Source organism: Lemur catta, chromosome 6, assembly GCF_020740605.2.
Source record: "Lemur catta isolate mLemCat1 chromosome 6, mLemCat1.pri, whole genome shotgun sequence".
Lineage (NCBI taxonomy): Eukaryota > Metazoa > Chordata > Mammalia > Primates > Lemuridae > Lemur > Lemur catta.
In genome coordinates this window covers 80,479,388-80,499,296 of record NC_059133.1, presented here as the reverse complement: position 1 = coordinate 80,499,296, position 19,909 = coordinate 80,479,388, and the positions used below count along the sequence as shown (strand labels likewise).

Here is a 19,909-nt window from a genome sequence, read left to right as displayed (position 1 = left end):
TTATAGTTCAACTTTGTTTTCATAAACTGACCTTTTTACCTCACAGAGCTGTTGTGTATATTAAATTCAATAATATAAACTGTCAAGTACAATAAATATGCAAAATACAATAATCATCATCATAATCATCACAGATGATAACATTAAACACTTCCTCGAACTGGTGGTCAAGTTCATTGCTAGATTCCCTGTCATGCAAGATGGCTTATGTGCTGCCCTATTTATAGGCTACTTGTTAGACTAAATAATCTGACATATTTTTTTCTAAAACAGGTTAAATTATTTCTATGCTCTTGCGTATCATGTTATAAATAATTTGGTGTATGAATAAATATTTTTGTATATCGTTATCACGAGCTTAGCACTTTACAGCAAATGTTGCCTCCTCACAAAATGTTTAACCTTATCTGACCATGTTATTAAGAAGATGATGGTAAGAGCTATGCACCAAAATTAAAAGTGCATACTTATCTTCTTGTAATTACTTATCTTCTTGTAATTTTTTCCTTTGACGGAAAGAGATATATTTTTAGTCTCAGGGAAGCAAAGCAGTCTTCCTTTCTTTTCCTTCCTCTTGAAATGCTACCTCCATCCACTGCTATTTGAAGTGGGTGGCCCTGTTTTCATTTGACCTGTTTATCAGAATTCTTTAGCAATAAACTCTAGACATGAGGGTAGGGCTAATTATTTTATTTCCCCAGTTCCATGGTTTTTTTCTTTTTTTTCTTTCTTTTTTTTTTTTTTTTTACTTCTGAGCTGTTTATTTAAGATATCTGCTTCAAACCATGTGTAGAACACAAAGCCCTTATAAATGTTTGCTTTTTATTTCTGTAGAATTAGGTAAGTTGATTTTTTTTTAAAGGAAAGCACCACATAGCCAATTAAAAAATTGAGTTGGCAACTCACCATCAAATATATCAACCATTCTGAAGAAAGCCAGAGATAGAGACGACTTCCCACTGCCAGTGCGACCGCATATGCCCACCTAAAAAAGCCACTGTCACTCAGAGAGAAGAGGACTCAGACAAAGGACAGAAAATGGGCAAAGTATTTTTCACTTAAACAAGAAATTATAATAAAAATCCAATTCTATTTATTAATAAATGGTTACATCACAATCATCATTTTCTTCTCAGAGCTCCCTTATGAAGTATCAACATTAAGATAAAAACATGAAGTCCTTGCCAAATCTTTAATGATTCCATTCTAATTCTTTTATTTCCATGTTGTGTTTTTTTTTCTTCATGGCTTAATTTTTACATTTAGTACATTGTTGGACTAAAAAATAACTATTCCATTTATATTAGAAGTGATGGTTTTATAACAAAAAGTAGAAAGAGATGATTTTTTCCTGCACACTTATTCTTTTTACAATAGCTAAAAGAAGTCATTTTGGGAGTGGAGCTATTATGAATGTAAAGGTTCCCTAGGGAATATCTAGTATGGCCATGAGTCACAAGGCAGAAGCCAGATATTAAAACACCATCACCACATGCCTATTGTTGACTTCTTGATCTTTAAGGGAGACTAATGTATGGCAATATGACTTAGAGAATATATATCATACTCTGGTCCTGTCTTTCCCTTTTTTCTTTTATGCATATAATTTGACCCCTACTGGGTAGGAAATATTATGTGAGCCCAGGGAGAATGTACTTACTCGGCTGGGATGTCCGAAGAGCTTAGATGGTCAAGGAATGAGCTCCTTTGAAGGTTTTATGTATAAAACAAACCAAATGGCAGTGAATTCCATACCTTTTGCCCAGGTTTGATGTAAGCCTTGACATGTTTAAGAACAGGTTTCAGATTGTTTTCATATCTGACACACAGATCATGAATCTTGATCTCCCCTTCCTGTGGCCAATGTTCTGGAACTTGAGAAGGATCTGGGGAGGGGTGGAGGACAGACAGACAGATAAATGGATAATAGCCAGAGATAGATATAGAAAGAAACATACAAATACTTAAATATATTTATACATACACATACACATGTATATATATAAGTAGATATATATATATAAATTTGTTTCTAAATTTAAAGTAATACTGAACCAAACTCTGTACTTTTTATTTTTTTTAATTTAAATCACATTTAAAGTAAATGCCTCTTGATTAAAAGCTTTTAAAATAGTTCTTTTAGTTTGTTTTTGGAGTATTCATCAGCATCATGTCTCTTCAGTATTATTACATCACTCGATTCTACTCAAGGCAAGTAGAGATAGCTCATTTGTGAATTGACTTATTTGTTCATCAGACATTTGGGTGTTTAAAATGTGAGAGGTGCTGTGCACGGTGCTGGGCATGTGGAGATGAAAGACATGGCTGGAGGTGCTTTGCCATGTCTTTGGGGAAGTGTACAAGAAGCGCAGCATCTGCAGCGCTACACGGAGAGCCATGCGAGGGAAGTAAACCCACAGTGTTCTGCGAGCACCTGAGAGTTCCAGGACAGCTCCAGGAGGAGGTGGTGCCTCAGATGAATCTTAATGGATGAGAGATGGGGAAATTTATTTCAAATATATATACAGAGGAGAACAAAGATGAAAAAAAAAAGCATAGAATATTAGTCTGGCCAGATTAAAAGTTGTACAGGTGGATGATGAGAAATGAGACAAGGTAGGTGGGCAAGGGTTGGTTGCCTGGTGGTCTTAGCTAAGTTATTTGGGTTTCATCCTTGAAGAGCTACATAGCTGTTCAATGACTGAGGTAAAGGAATGCCTTGGAAGCTTGAGATTTGCACTTACTAAAGATTATTCCACTCTCAGTATTGAATTTCCTGCCAGTTTTATTCCAGCAAAGCTGAGAATCTCAGTCAGTATTTTAAGATCCAAGTTTCTTTTCTTTTCTTTTTTTTTTTGAGACAGAGTCTCGCTGTGTTGCCCGGGCTAGAGTGAGTGCCGTGGTGTCAGCCTAGCTCACAGCAACCTCAAACTCCTGGGCTTAAGTGATCCTACTGCCTCAGCCTCCTGAGCAGCTGGGACTACAGGCATGCGCCACCATGCCTGGCTAATTTTTTCTGTATATGTATTTTAGTTGGCCAGATAATTTCTTTCTATTTTTAGTAGAGACGGGGTCTCGCTCTTGCTGAGGCTGGTCTCGAACTCCTGACCTCGAGCAATCCACCCGCCTCGGCCTCCCAGAGTGCTAGGATTACAGGTGTGAGCCACCGTGCCCGGCTTCAGATCCAAGTTTCTTGACATCAAAATTAATAAGGTCTTGAGAAAGAGAATACAGTAGTTTATAGTTTATTTTGGCAATTAATGTAATAAAGCCCAAATATTTCATAACTCTCTTTAAATATCACTAAATAATAGCTATTTGGACTCTGGCTCTATCCAAGACTTTTCAGGCCTAAATAGTCCTCTCTCTTTAGGTGTTCATAATTTCAAAAAGTCAAGATGGCAGGGGACTCTCTGGATATTGAAGTAGAAAGCAAAAGCAAAAACAACAATGTGCTTAACACACACTAATATTTGTTTAAAATAAATACTTAAGTGAAAAAAAAAGAATATTCTGAACAATACCCATGGTGCCTTCATAGTTCTCTGACTCCATAGTCAAGAAACTGTTCACTTTCTTCACTGCACCCATCTGGACCTCCAGGTCAGCCAAGTTCCTCACAACCCAATTCAGATAATTGGTTATCTGTGTCAGGTGACAAAAAATTAACATATTTAGGTTAAAGTAAGACCCTTTTGTAATTGCTGGATATTTTGGGATAGGATGACGTGGGTGGTAAGTGTGTACTCTGTGGTATAACTCATAAGGATATTAGAGAATGTCATGGGATATATTGGCAAAGACTGGTGTCTGCTCTCTTCAAGGGTCCCCAGCTGTCACCGATTTATGAACTGTCCTCTGATTTCCCTGCACAATGGATAGTTGTATACACTTCTGTTTGCACTAATCTCATGAGTATTCACATTCACTTTAGTGTCCCCAACTGAGTTGGGAACAACTCAGGAGCGGGATCCTAAAAAATCCCTGGGAGCACCCTGACCATGGGATCTGACTAGTTTTAAAAATTGGTTCACAATGTCAGAAATGAATCCAAACTGTCCTAAAATACTGGGTTTGGGCCCCGATCTATAATTATTTGCAAGATGTCAACTTGTTATGAATTTCAAACTTCTCCTCTAACGTCCATAAGTAAGAGTCAATAATACCTATGGCAAGTACCACCAACACTACACAAAAGGGGAGAGATTTTCATCCATACCTACCGTAAGTGCATACAGAAGACCCAAGCCCACCAATCCAGAATTGGAAGACCCACTAATGCATGCAATAGATGCAGTGAGGACAATGCAAGCTCCCAGATAATCCTAAAAATGAGCAAGAAAAAAAATGTTAAAAGATTATTCCCAAGTTTTTAAACCAAAGATCTCAATCAACTTACAGAGGTGATCACGAGAAAAATACACTCCATTCTATGTGTGCCCTGTTAAATTTCAGAGGAAGAATACCTAAGATGTACAAAAATGATAGCTTACAATATAGGGCTGGAATGGAGAGTGATGCAATGTCCTCATTATATATAAAAAGATGCAGGTTCAGAGAAGTTAAATACCTTGGCAGAAGTTAAGTTGCAATTGGTGGTACAACCAGGATCAGATGTAGGATTTCCTTTTTGTCCCTTTCTACTGCATTGTGTTGCCAGATAATCAACTATTTTTGGACCTGATTTTCTAGCTTAAATTTCATATGTTCTTATGTCAGGGCTGTGATTAGATCTTCTGTGTGCTGTAGCAAGGCCCTTGCAGAAATTTGCCTCTGGTTAACTTGGTATTTGTATCTGACCTTTTTGTCAACTATCTGGGCTCAGAGTCTGGGACATTCAATCTATAGATTTCACGTAAATAGGAATAAAGGCTGTATTTTCTCCAAAATTATAAGTATGGACATGTCTTAGTGTATCTGGATTGTGTATGATTCAATTATAAACTCTTTCAAAAAACTTTAAAAATTCATTAAGGGCCATCTTAAACTCAAATGAGAGACAGAGACATCTGTCCCTTTTCTAACAGCCTCTTCTTTTCCCATCTCCCAACATTCCTAGGTGTTGTTCTGTCTTATCATTCAACAAAGAAATCCTAAAAACTTCTCATGCTAATGTATCACATGTCCCAAATGCAGGTAGACTTTCAGGCATGGGTACTTCCAGAATTTTCTCAAGTTTCCTCCCACTGAACTGATGAACTTTTCTAGCTAGACACATCTCTGGTCCCTCAAAAAAAAAAAAAAAAAAAAACCAAAAAAACAAAAACAAAGAAACAAAAATAACAACAACAATAAAAACCAGGTAGCAACTAGGTGGTAAGACATTAATGAGAGTAATGTAGTGTTTAACATGTTGCAATCAAAGAATGAAGTTTCTCAAATGACCTCACATGTGTGCATTCCTGTCTCTTTTAAAAACAGCTCCAAAGATCAAACTGTTGGAGAACAATCAATGATCCCAGACTTGGAGTCAGAATCTGGGTTCAAACACTGGCTTTGAGCTTAGACAAGTACTCTAAGCCCCTTTGAGACTCAATTCCTTCTTTGGAAAATAGATATTATATCTAATTCACAGAAAATTTAAAAGGAATAAAAATGTTAAATACCACATAGATTTCCCCATCTCCATGTACCAGTATGTTTTTTCTCTCTTGGATAATTTTCAAATGTATGAAGCAATGTTAAAAAATTTGTGTGCATCATAAAACACTAAAGGTTAAAACAGGCACTAAAATTTAATACCATATTGATTCCCATGCTCTTTACCCAGAATAAAGAAAAAAAAATCAAATAAAGTTTATCCTCAATAAATTCCACAGAGGTAGTAAACACTTCTTTGATTATTTCTTCTGATGTATTCATTTGTTAACAACTTGTCACACCCCAATCAGACAGTTCTTCCTCTTTTCCCCTTTATTGGAAGCAGACTCTAATCAGTTTGGGCTGTCTTTTATGGTTATAAATGCTAATGTTCTCTCAAATACTTATAAAATATTTATAGCAATATGAATTTTTTCCTTTCAGCCCTCTTGTGTAAAGTTAATACTTTCAAAGTTATGTTATACATTATTTCCATATTGTATTTTCAAAAAAGATAAATGAAAGAATTTCTGTGATAAGTTCTAGAAAGTAAATTAGTACCAGAGTATATTTCCAGCAAGGTGTTCCTGGCCGGACATAAAGAAATATGTTATTTGCCTGATGAGAAATTTCTGTCGGTAACATTAAATGTTAAAGGTTTTAGGCAAGGCACTCCTTTTATTGATATTAACTTCTATTCTCTGCTTTCTGCCAGGTGACTTCACTGGGAAGGAAAACCTCATTCATTTATTCATTCATTCATACATTTTTTTAAAAGTATAAGTCAGGTCATATAATTTGCCTCTTTAGAATTATCTATACCTTCCTATCACACTTTAATAAATTCACACTCAGATGAATTACAAAGTCTTATATGACATGATGTCTAGATTCTATGCCCTGTCTACTCTGACCTTATCTGAGATTCCTTTCCTACTCCTCCATCCTGCTCCAACCACACTGGCCTTTTTCTTATTCTTGAGAACACACCAACTTTGTTTCTGCCAATGACTGCCTGGAATGCTTGTCCACAGGTCTCTGACACCTGGCTCCTTCTCATTTAAGGGGCAACTCAAATATCCCCTCCTTGGAGAGGTCTTCTTTCTTGGCCCCTAACTCTAACCCTGGAGCTGTTCTCCATCCCATTGTCCTGTTTTATTTTCTCAAAGCCCTTAGAGCCATCTGAAATGATCTTACTTGCTTAGTTGTTTACATGCTCATTGTCTATCTACTCTCACTAGAATCTAAGTTCCATGAGGACAGGGTCTTGGTCTGAATTTTTTACCACTATTATCTCCAGCAACAGGAATAATGTTAAGTGCATTGTAAAGGTTCAGTGATTCTTTATGGAATAAATGACTGGATACATTCACCCCTTCATAAAACAGTTGATGAGTTTTTTTATTAGCCAAATATCTTCTAAATTAGACCTTCTCCTGACTTCACTTTTAGGATTCCTATGAATCACTTAATTCTCCACCAATATGTTTTCCAGATTTTAAGAGTTGAACATGTAAAGATATTATGAGCATGCATTTTTTTTTATAAAGTGGGAAGTCCAACACCAAGTTTTAAGATCTTTTTATCCCCCATTTAGAACCGTGTATGACTGTCTCTCAAAAAGCTTTGCTAAGTGTTAGGAGTTGTTTCCCTTTCTAAAGTGAAAAGCAATCTTTCCTAAGCTATGAACTTCATCACACAGTTCCAAATTATTATTATTTTTTACTATTTCAATTGTGAGGAACAAACTCATAAAATGCTGTGTTGCTGTGTTCTCCTTTATAAAGAGCAGATCTGAATAGGACTAGACTAGAACAAGGTCACATCTAAGAAGTTGAAACAGCAAAAATCACTGGGTCTAAATAAAGGAAATTAAGCAGTGAGCCTAATACAAATATAAATATAATAAATAAAATAAAAAAGTCATGCACTCTCTTTCTCTCTTAAATTTAGTTTATTACAGAAATCTTTGTATGCTGTATTGGGCTCAGGGATTCACCTGTTGTATAGAAAGAAATGGCGGCTTCAATTAGATGACAATTTTAACTATTTTCTATTGAATTAAAATAATAATTATGGTAACATGTGGGTAGTTTTATCTTGGTGAAAGAGCCAGAAAGTGAAGTGAAAACAGATGAAGGAAGAAAAAAGAGAAGGCTGATGAATAAATTGTCAATATATATTTCTTGGCCCTCTTTCACATGGCTGGTTTTTCAAAACTACTCATAAAGTTTTGAATATGATCATTAGACATTATTAAGTATTGGTTTGGTAATTAAAATATGCACAAATTCATATATAATGTTATACATATAATGTGTTTTGACACTTCAGCAAAAAGAAGGCATAGCTTTTTGAGGTATATTTGCAGCAAAATTTCCAAGAGATGAACCCATTTTCAAAATCTATAATCTACTAAATTCAAAGAAATATGATAGCTTGAAAGCCAATATGTCTATTGTTTAGTATCTATAACAAAACTGTTATATTTATCATAAAAATATTCTTTTATACTTTTTTAGAAAGTGCTATTCATATTTTCTTTTAATTATACCAACTACTTTCCAGCTCACTCTTGTATTATTACCACAGCTGAAAAATATTTTTTCTAAGGAATTGAAAATTTTTTGGAGGCATTTGATCTGCACAGGGGATAAAGTTCCTTTGTGTACAATGTTTATCAAGAAATTTCATAGCAAAATCACTAAATTCCAATCACTTCCCATCAAATACTATAGTAGTATAAAAATGTGAAATTAACAGATAATAAAAAAGCCTATGTTATCTCCCCAAGTTTCCACTTCCTTTACCATTAAATTTAAGTTTAATGAATCACAAAGTGACCCCATGGTTATACCTTCTTTCCATTCTTCCACAAATACGTGAGTAGCAAAATGGCTTAAAGGCAATAAATAGAAAAGGAGAAGCAGATGGTCTGAATAACTGACACACAGGAGAGCAAATACCTAGGGATCATCAATAGCATTTATTTTACTGTTATGGCCTTACCCAGCCCAATCAATCTATTCAGTGTAAAACATCTCCTGTCAAAATGGTACAACAGAATGCAAGATTCAACCTAGGAAATAGAAACTACTACATATATGAATTATCCACTTTCAAAAGAGGGCACAAACACAGGACATTTTATATGTATAGTGCTAAATTACAACTTCCAGCAATTTTGTGAATTCAACACTCCCCTCGAGAAGAGAAGTCTCTGATTCCCATGTCACAAAGAGAGGCCTCTTGCCTGATTTCTAGTGATTCAATGACAACTACCTGTATGCAGGATTATAATGCAAACTGTAATTCTCTACAAAACAGATTTGTAAATGCTTAATAACAGCTGAAAAATACACAGTCTCTTTCTTTCCCTCACATAGCTCTCAAGAGTACATGCCTATGGTACCATTCGTTGGGAGATTGGATCAGGGCCTCCAAATTATAAGGTCAGTGCACACCTGTCTATTGTGGAGTTGTGAACACACAAAATAACTCTTGTGTTATTTCACAAAATAGACTCTTGTGCAAGCTCACCCTGACGACTATTTTCACTTTAGCCTGTTGACTCTAAAGACCTTTTTTGTTTTTTTCCTTTGGCTTCTCGATGTGAATTTTCTTTTATCCTTTCACCACACAGCAAGACAAAGCCTTGGAAAGACAGCCTTTAGATAGAGTTACACAATTTTCGCAACTGGAAACACTGATGCCAAAGAACTGGAATTGTTTAGCGCAGAGGGATGAAGAGAAAACACTGTGCTGAACAAAAGAACGTAAGCAGCATTCAAAGGTTAGGCGATGGTGACACATCGCACACAAGCGTGGCCCGCTTTACTTGGCACCCGGATGAAAAACAGTCCCCTCTGCTGCCAAAGCAACCCGGGTGGCCACAGTCTAGCTACTTTTCTATCAGCCAAATTATTTTATTCTTTTAGACGCTTGTCCTTTTGGGATTTGAATCTGTTGTGGCCTTTACTTCTTTCTCAATTCAAAATGAATACGAAATGAATATGGTGGACCAGGCTAAATCTTCCATAGGGAAAACTGTTCCCCCTAGGGAATAAAACGTGATTGTCTTAACTCTTACTTAATATGAATGGGAAAAGAAGCAAAAGCTACATATTTTTAAAACATTTTGATGGGGCTCAGACAACTTCTCAAATTCAATAAAAGTTGTTTTTACTCTGGTTTCCCTCCCTTTCTTCTTCGTGAGATTTTCTGTCCATAGCAGCGGCATGGCTTTGGAAAGCTGAAACTGGGAATGAAGAGAAAGTGAAGGGAAATGTAGCCACAGAAAGCTACGATACCAGGTTTTCTCCTCTTTCCCTTAAGGCTCTGAGTGCATCAATTAGAGTTGGTAAAGTCTGCATCAAGAAATCCTGCTTGCCTCTTCTAATTTATGCCCTATGTATTGAACTTTTTGACATTTCTTGTATCATTTTCGTTGTGTTTCTGCTCTGGAAACTCTAAGAATGTTTCCTATAAGCAAATATTTATGATTATTTACTGAGTACTATGGGAAAAATAGGCAAAGAAGGGGACTGTGTTGATGCTGTAGATGAGATCAATGCAGACACACTGGGTCAAACAGAAGTTTTCGTTACTTATCTTTTTTTAATGACTTACAAGGCAGAATATGTCCAGATGTGGGGTTCAGAGAACAGTTCACACCCTCGTGTCCAAGGTCCTATATCTCAACATTCATATTTCTGACACAGATTCAGTTATTTCAAACTAAAATCATGTCTTCAGTGATGTGGACGTCTCCACAGGAGCACGGTAGTAATGAGGTCCTTTGTATGTGTACAATTGGGAGAAAAGGTTATTTCCCAATAGAAGTCACCAACTTAATTTATTTAACACTCCTGCTATGGCGTACATGCTTGGATTGTAGCATTATTGGGTTAAATTATATTTATTTTTAAATATTCCTGACCCTTCCTCTGAATATACTGTAAACTCTCAGTGTATTCAGAAGGACAGAATGAAACTGAATCTGACTGGTCTTATGGGTCTCTGGGATTGTCTAGAGGGTTGTGTGTGTGTGTGTGTGTTTGTGTGTGCACATCACATGCATATCCATATAAACTTACACATAAATACAACAGATGGAGACAAATCATACACAAAGGACCTTGAACCCTGGAACTTTGCAATAAATCATATGCCTGGAACTTTGCAATAAATCAACAAAAGTTTCTTGTCAAAATTTACCTTGACCCATCAGAAATAAAAGCAAAAGACTCCTTAGTTTTTTGTGTTCATTTTTAAGGGAGAGTTACAGTGATGAAATTAGATAGCAAATCTTGGAAGGATTATAATACACAGAAAGCAAAGAGAATGAAGAATGTATTATAAAGTAACAAAATGAATGGCAGATTCTGTCCTTCCTGTTTAAAATGTCTGTATTTTCTATGATTTTCTGCAAGTGGAACTAGATTTGTTTATATTCCAGTAGGTTCAGCTGCTTTTTCACATGGGGGTTAAAGTACTGGGTTGTGAGTACAATTAGACTAAAACATTCTGATTTGGGCTGCTGTTCCTTTCTAATTTATCCTGACCTTCCCTTTCTTGGCAGTCCTGAGGCTCTGATATCTTGTCTTCTGGCTATGAGAACAGAGCATACGGTTTGCCTGAAGGTTCCTGTTCAACACTTACCCATTAACCTGACAGTAGGAAGTGCTAAAGAGCAGGAGCAGGAGTCATGGTGCGACTCTCACCTCAAGTTCAAAGCAAACACACTTGCCCCTTAAAAGACGAGCTTTATCTTCAAATTCAGGAAAATCAGATACAGAGGTAACTACTAACATTTTTCCCTTATGATTTTGAGACATTCTTTCATTAAGCTATTTTATCATTAATTATATTAATCAGTATTACTATTTTCCCTTAGAGAAAACAGCAATAATTTAAAAAAAAGACCCACAACAAACAGAAGCTTAAAACAAGGATTTATGGTCTGGGCCTAGGAATAGTGTTTTGGTTTTGTGATAAATCCTAAGCAATGCTTGACTTGCCTTTATGTTATCTGTAAGTCATTCTCAAGAAACTCTGCCCTGCCTCCTTCCAAATCTCACAGCTACCTGGAAGGAATTTATCAACAACCAACATTTCTATCAAAAATTTGTGAAAAATAATTGTGTCATGTTGCTGAATAATTTCTATATAATGACTAATGTAGTAGTAGAGAATCTTTGTAAACCAGTGAGTAATCATGATAACCAAAGCTCACAAAGGTGTCCAAGATTCCGTATGCATCTATAGCTGTCAATCAACTACTCAGATGTTAACTTGTCCTCCTTCATGTCAATCCTATCAAATTGTCTTTACCATCTTCCCTCTCTGGTATGTTGAGTTTTGAAAGAAAGCCTACTAGAGTGCTGTGGTGTCAGCCTAGCTCACAGCAACCTCAAACTCCTGGGCTTAAGCAATCCTTCTGCCTCAGCCTCCCGAGTAGCTGGGACTACAGGCATATGACACCATGCCCGGCTAATTTTTTCTATATATTTTTAGTTGTCCAGATAATTTCTTTCTATTTTTTAGTAGAAATGGAGTCTTGCTCTTGTTCAGGCTGGTTTCAAACTCCTGAGCTCAAGCAATCCTCCCGCCTTGGCCTCCCAGAGTGCTAGGATTACAGGCATGAGCCACTGCGCCTGGCCAGGTTCTTCTAATAGTACAGATAAACCTGCTTTTTCTTTTCAAAACTGACAGATAACCATTAAAAAAAAATCAGTGTCAACTCACCATTGCCACCAAAGTAGCTTATTCTCGCTGCAGATTACACAGACTGCAAACTATATTCCTTCCCTTCTGGAACATCTATCTCATCTGTCTCCCACTTAATACTCCCACTGACTGGCTTATAAACTACTTACCAGGGTAGGTACTATTTCCATTCATCTATACATTCAAAAGACATTTCATGATTGCATTTGCCAATCAATGTACTAGGGGATTTATATTATTTTTAATACTAATACTTTCACAAGGTACATATTCTTATCCCTGTTTTATGGGTGAGAAGCTGGAATGCAAATAAATTAACTTGCTAGATCAAGTGTGATTCCAGAGCTGGTGCCTGTTCTTCTACATGGTACAGGACAGAAGAAGGCAACAGATGATTAACTGTAGTTTTTTACATTTTATTCTAAAATGATCCTACACTGACTCACAGCATAGAAAGTTGTCATCTCTCCTAGGCCTGTCCAGCTCAATAAAGGAAATGAGTACGACTGTTTGCTTGTCAAATGTACTCTTTTGGAAAAAAAAATTAAAGTTATACAAATATTTGCCATTCCATTAACTTATGTAATCTAGAGACTAGTGAACACAAAATGAATTTTTGCTTTTTGGATTATTTGTCTTGTCATTAGTGAAAACATTATGACAAATTCCATCCATAACATAAACAAACCTGAGCTATTTTAAAGTCCAGAAAATGCAAAGCTAGGGCTGAAATTCAGTGGAAGACTAATTTTTACAACTGTCTGCCTCTTTGTGTCAGACGTCTTCTCTGTTTGGTTTCATTTTGAAATAATGAAATGAACGTACCGTCCTAACCTCCAGCCATCTGTTGGCAGCTGAGAGAAATAAGTAGGCTATGTTGTTTGTGTCCGTCAGTTCCAGCATACGTTGTTTAAATCTGGTTTCATGCCTGCAAAAAACAAAAATATTATGATGTTAGCAGAAGCAATAAAATACAGTCACACTTACTACTACACTCACTATTTACTCAGCATAGTGACACACGGATGAGATGGGATGACTGGTAAATGGACTCCTTCTTCAAAATAGAGACCAGCTGCTACTGCTCTGCTGCATTCTTAGTAGAGATGGTGTGGTCAAGTGTATCTTTCCTTTCTTATACCCTCACCAGGAAAAGGAGTCTGTCTAATGACAAAGTTTTATTAAAGATCATTTCATGAGTTTCCAAATAATTATTGTAGCCATGAAAACAAGGCATGCCCTATGTTGCAAGGGTATTAGAAAAACCAGAGTAAGTTGTTCAGAAATGCAATATACTCTACCTACTTTTTATGGATTTACTTTACTCTTCCAAATGACGCAGTTAGAGTTGGGTGGGAGGTGCTGGATGAGAACCAGGGAAGACAGAAAACTATGCATTTGGAACAGACAAATATATACTTTAAAAATTCTCTTTTTGCCTCTTGTTTCTGGGAACCAAAGAAGAAAACTGGGGTGGCAAGAAGTAGGGGAGTGCCTTGGAGATGGAAAATGTTCTTGTTAGATAAGATAGTTATACCCCAAAATTCTAAACTGTTTGTAAGGATGGTCATTGCATAAAAGGAATTCTTGGTTTGTGGTACTTTCAGAGTTCTATGATACATACAGTTTAGATATTGCTCTTGAACCCTGACAAATTAACGTCATCCTTGGTGCTCAAAATAATCATGCCAAATCTGTGTAACCTATTTTATAAATTAAACTGCTATTAAAAGCCTTAACCATTTGAACATCTAAACAACTATCTTAAAGAATCTCATGCTACATGGTGAAAAATCTTTTCTAAATCACAAAGATAGTCTCTTTTCATTTTTCAATTATTTTCCCTGAATAACAGAAACAATGGAAAGCTGGATAATCTATTGAAAATAACCGGTATGAAGGTTGGGGAAATGCCAAAGAAAAATGTGGTTTATTCACGCTCTGCAGCCATGGCTTGTTTTACATAGACTTCCCATCTACAGGCTTCCGTCTTATATAGACTTCCCATCTCCTATGTGTTCAAAGAATCACCAAATTTCCTCTGACAGCATGCCAGTGGTTCCTGTTTGATGAAAGACTGCTCCAGCACTCCCCACCCCACCAAATCTTCAAATAAAATTGCAAAACTTCATAATGAACCATCACTTATGTCAAAGAATGAAGTCCTGGGTGGGGTGTTCACTTGGCCCACTGAAGCAATCCATACAGGCCAATATAAAGCAGATACCTGATATCCATCCAATCGATCTGATCATTCCAGTATGGCAAACTAGATAGATAATTTATTCAGACAGCAAGATCTGATATACAACAATCAAAGGATTTGGAAATTAGAGCCAAGCAATTATCTCACTTTGAGTTATGTATCCTTGACCCAAATGCCATGCACAGAAGGACCTGGCAGAAGGCAACACACTGATGTGGGACCAAGCACTCCAGGGAACATTCTTTCCCTCCAGATGATCCTTTTAGGGATGAGTATAGTAAATAACTAAAAGGTGGGGAGGGCGAGCTCATGGAATTATAGGATTTACTGAGATAGTGGACAGGAACTGTAAAGAGATATATACACGTAAGGCTCATTTTTTTGGTATTTGCTAGGTACACGTTAGGTAGATTTTCATCCATTCATGTAGAAGCATTTAACAAGCATCAGCTCTATGTGAGACATTATGCTGGACGCTGGGGATATACACATGACCAAGACACGACCTCCTCCCTTGGGCAGCCTACTGCCTAGGGAAGGAGGTGAACACAGCATTAGCAAGTAAAGATGGTGCAACACACCCTATAATGATCTTGTGCACAAAATGCTACACGGACATGAAGAAAGGCTATAATTTGCACTGACTGGAAGATCAGGATGGTAGGGAATGGCATGAGGGATGGGGAGAGGGGAAAGGTTAAGTGAGATTTTACAAAAGACAGGGAAGATGATCTGAGATGGATTTTAAGAGATAAGCAGAATTTTTTAGGTGAACAAGGCATTCTAAGTAGCAGGAGCAACATAAGCAAAGGCACAGATTCGAGAAAGCCCCACATGTTCAGGGGGCTAGAGACATGTTCCTCTCCCAAGAGGACTGTGGAGATGGAGGGACTAGAGGTGACTATATTTGAGATGAACATCAAACACTCGATTCTGCCAAAGGGCTTCGTCTGACACTCTTCTGACTCTCCATTTCATTTGGGATATTGTTTCTGACACACTCTTAAAGAGTTTGTAAATGGAGTTGGCAATAGTTTGAGGCAGCAGTGAGAGGGGAGGGGTGAAAATGCAGCGAACATTCTTTCTGCGTGTTTCTATTTGGCAAGAAACCTTCTGTTTTCCTAATGGAAACTTTGACACACTCAGTCTGTATCTTTTCATCCACATCCAGCTCATCTTCTGAACATTCTTAGACCTTTATTCTGTCAGACAAAAAGAAAAAAAAAATAGGAAAGGTCATTGAAATCTCAATCTAATTTAACTGTGATACTTCGTGGTAAACTACTTGAGGGAGTTTGTTGCTTTGTCTGAGTACACCACGAACCCTCCACGCAGGGGAGGAAGAGCAGCCTAATCAGTAAATACTAACTTTCCAAAAGAGCTCAAGACTCTGGGGACTCTGGGTAGTTTGAAAGAGAGGAACAGATGGATGGAAAACAACGTGTTGGATTCTTGGCCACGAGTACCAAATGTAAAGATTCTAGAATTTTATCCACGGCACCAGGGCCATCCCCACATTTATAAGACTTCTTTTGGTTTAAAAAATGTTGACATTTATGGTATTTAATATTTACTTTAAAAATGAACTCTGGAAGATCTAAACTAAATGAGTATCATGCCGGCACTTCTACAAAGAAGTTGGGCTGTTTTTTGTATCTTCCAACTCTAATTCAAGCATTGAAGGTCAACAGAAGATTTTGTTCTTTGTGCATCTATCTGGAATTTTTCCTAATGTAAAACTAGCAATAGTAATACTAAATTTTGCTCATGTGTCCAGTGAAGAAGGTCAATGAAAACTCTTATCCTTGACACCTGGTCAATTTCCTCTTTCATTTTAAATCTTCCTCATGCCTTTCAATATGTTCTGGCTCATTCTTGTCCCTGTCCCTCTCAGAAGATAATCACACTTTGTCCCTTGGAGAGAAAATAGAGGCTGTTATATATTGAACCCATCAACTTCCTGTTATTTCACCTACCAGTTTGCCCGAATCCATTCACGTCCTTTCCTTACCTTCACAGAAGAGCTATGTACCAAATACTGCTCAAGATGAGCTGGTCTTTCCACTTGGGCACTTGCACAGATTCCTGCTAATCTGCCGTGAAAATCTGCTCCATCAGTTGTCCCATCCTGCCTATATCTCCACTTCTTCCCTTCAGTCTTTAAAAACGTCAAGCTCATTACCCTCTCAAAATAAAAAGACAGACTTTAAAAAAAAATCCTCCTTCTTTTAATTAGCTTCCCCTCAACTTCTTCCTAGCACAGTGAAACTTCTTCAAAGAGTAGCTCTTCCTTGCCACATCCGTGTTCTGACTTTCAGTTCATTCCTCAACCTTCTGAATTCTGACTTTACTCCTTTCACTTTATCATTCCTGTTCTTGCTAAGGTTGCCAAGAGTTACGTGGTTGCCATATATAATGGGCACTTTTAATTCCTTTTTATTCCACTTTTGTTTTCACTACCATTGACCATTCAATTTATTCTTAAAATGCTCACTTTTAAACATTGTAAAATGCTTTTATTCATCCACACTATCCTGATTCTTTGCCTACTACTTAGATGGTTTATCCTCCCATAGTGGGAAGATGAAGTCTGCCCTACTAAATGATAACATTTGGCACTGTTATATCATTGAAGTCTTAGGAGGAGGAGTACAAGACTGAATTAAGGTCCACTACAATGATGTTGCCTAGGGTACATAAGAATCAAACATAGGAACAGCAGTCCTTTAAGTCTTCTAGACTTGTCCTTGGCCTGGATAGAGCTACTGGACATACACGTTTGCTTACCATAAGGTGTCATTTGGATGAAGGGCTATCAAAAATCTGAACTGACCGTTTAAGGGCCTTAGGAGCCTCAAGGGAGGCAAAGTACTTGGGTGCTGGCCTCTCCTATCTGGATATATCCAATGAAGGGACATCTCAGTGAATTTGATCTTTACCACCATTAATTTCTCAGTCATAGGGTAGTCAATTTTTGCAGGGACCAACTTGCTAAAGCAGTAGTCACAAGATCAAGGTTGCCAAGACCTGGATCCTCCTTCTTTAGAGAAGGCACTGGTTTGGATTTGATAGCATCAGGCTGGCCTGTGTGGGGGTCGGCCAGGCTCAGGAGGAGGTAGGTGAGCAGGAGTTTTAGTGGGATGCCTGAAGCCACAACAAGGGGCAGCACCAACCCTTCCCCTTTTCTAAGAAAGTTGACTGGAAAACAGAGCTCAAAGAGGCTCTCCAAATTAGGAGAACTGGAAGCAGATAAAAGAAGTTGAAGAGCCAATACAATATCAGTAGGAAGCAACAGGTTGAGCAATGGAGTGTCCTTTAACTCATTCATGAAACATTTGAACACCTACTGTGTGCCCAACTCTGATAATATACCGAAGATAAAGATTAAAGACACGTTACCTGCTCTTAAGGAGCATCCAATCTTGTGGAGGAATGCACACATGCAGTTGATTATGATACAGTGTGGCAAGTTTAGGATACAAGTTAACATAGAGATCTCAAGGGCATGGAATCTATATTCTAATGTTCAGGGAAGGCTTCCCACAGTAGATGATAATAACGAACTGATATTTCAGCAGTGAGATAAGCACTAGTTGGCCAAATATAAAAGGCGGTCAGAAGGGGCAAGATATTATATATCTTAGAGTAAGATATTATATATCTTACTCTGAAGCATGTACCTAAGAGAAGCAGCTTTGTTTAAAGAGTTAGCAATTGACAGATCCTATTTTCCATAAGATCGATTTTATCTGTTTGCTCCCTAAGTGCTGGTAGTCAGAAAATTTTGTCCAAGCTCCTCTTTTCTTAGTCTACACCCTCTACCTTGGCAAACAAATCCATGGCCAAAACTTTAAATAATACCCATAAGAGGATGATACCCATACTTACTATCAATTAAGGGGTACATGCATACACATGGACATAGAGTGTAGAATGACAGACATTGGGGACTTGGAAAGATGGGGAGATGTCTTGGGATATCTCTTAAACTCCAGACCTATACACCTAACTGACCACAAACATCTCCACCTGGATATCTCATCAGCACCTCTATCTGTCCATAACCAGATTCATCATTCCTACTGCAATCCTCTACATCGTCTTCAGTTTCCTAACTTGGAAAACTACTTACTCATGGGAATCAGAAACCTAGAAAGAATTACTGTTAACTTCTTCAACCTTACTCCTCACATTCAGTTTGTCCCTAAATATCATCGATCCCACTTTCTACGTATTTCTCAAATCTGCACTTTCTCCCCAGCTCCTTAGTTCCTGAGCTAGCCTTTGTCATCTCTCACCTGGACTATTGTCAAAGCCTTCTGGAATCTTCTTGCCTTTAGCCTTAACCAATCGCAATTCACCCTTTACAGCAGACTAGAGTTATCCTGATCTGATCACGTCATTTTCCTTTATTTCTTCAGTAACTTCCCAGCATGGAAAGAATAAAGTCCAAGCTCCCTAAAGGTATTTATTATTTAACATCCTTTATATACGAGCCTCTCTTTATGGCTTCAAGCTTCATCCCAATAGCCACCTTCTTTGTACTTACTTTATATTTCAATGATACTGGATTCTCTTGATTTCTATATAAAATGAAATCTTCATGCATTTGTACATCTATCACCTCTGTTTTGAACATTCTATCCCTTTTATCTGCCAGGTCAACTATTCATGATCCAAAGATTTATTGTTCAATAATTATCTCCCCATTCTTTTGAGACAGAGTGCTACCCTGCTTTCTCATAAGTTGTTTCTTATGATACGTATATTAGACTATGTCTCATACTGTATTGCCATTTTTTTTTCTTAAACCCTCTCTCCTACCAGGCTGTGAGCTCCTTAGGACAGAGTCCATGCTAGCTAGTTAGTCAGTATGTATTTCTTGAGTGCTTAGTCCCGGGCATTTCTCCCAGGTAATGATTATAAAAGAGTATGGGGTAGGAGGGAGGCCTGATAGGGCTCACATTCTCCTGGAAAAGGACAGACAACATGTCAACAAACAAACATAAAAGATAATTTAAAATACTCAGATAAATATCACAAAGGAAGTAAATAGGATAACATGGCAGGTACGGGGTGCGGGAGAAAACAGTGTCACTTTTAGCTGGGGTGAAAATGAAAGGCCATACTTTTTAGTCTTTATATATCCACAGCAAGAATAGTACCTGGCATGTGTTGACTACTCAAATTTTATTTCTTAAACAAATTAACTTGAAAGAACTTATTTGGTGAAAAAATAATATTTGATATAGTGTATTTATTAATACCACTGGTCATTGCTGGCTACTATTAGAATATAAATTTTCTCTTAATATCTACATTGAATGCCATTAAATAGTTTTGACATCCCCCATGAAAGGCATTATACAGTATGATGGGAAAATATACCAGTGT

General features: G+C 37.2%; 1 protein-coding gene across 2 annotated transcripts in view; it reads right to left on the bottom strand.

Annotated features, from left to right (window-relative positions):
- The window catches only part of ABCC9 (ATP binding cassette subfamily C member 9), a 123,983-nt gene that overhangs the window by 13,533 nt on the left and 90,541 nt on the right, over positions 1–19,909 (bottom strand). For both annotated transcript variants that reach the window (XM_045554216.1, XM_045554217.1), the window contains 5 exons: positions 13,135–13,237; positions 4,224–4,325; positions 3,525–3,645; positions 1,756–1,886; positions 907–985 (listed from right to left, as the gene is read on the bottom strand). In XM_045554216.1, coding sequence (XP_045410172.1) covers positions 907–985; positions 1,756–1,886; positions 3,525–3,645; positions 4,224–4,325; positions 13,135–13,237 — 536 coding nt within the window. The remainder of the gene's footprint in view (positions 1–906; positions 986–1,755; positions 1,887–3,524; positions 3,646–4,223; positions 4,326–13,134; positions 13,238–19,909) is intronic.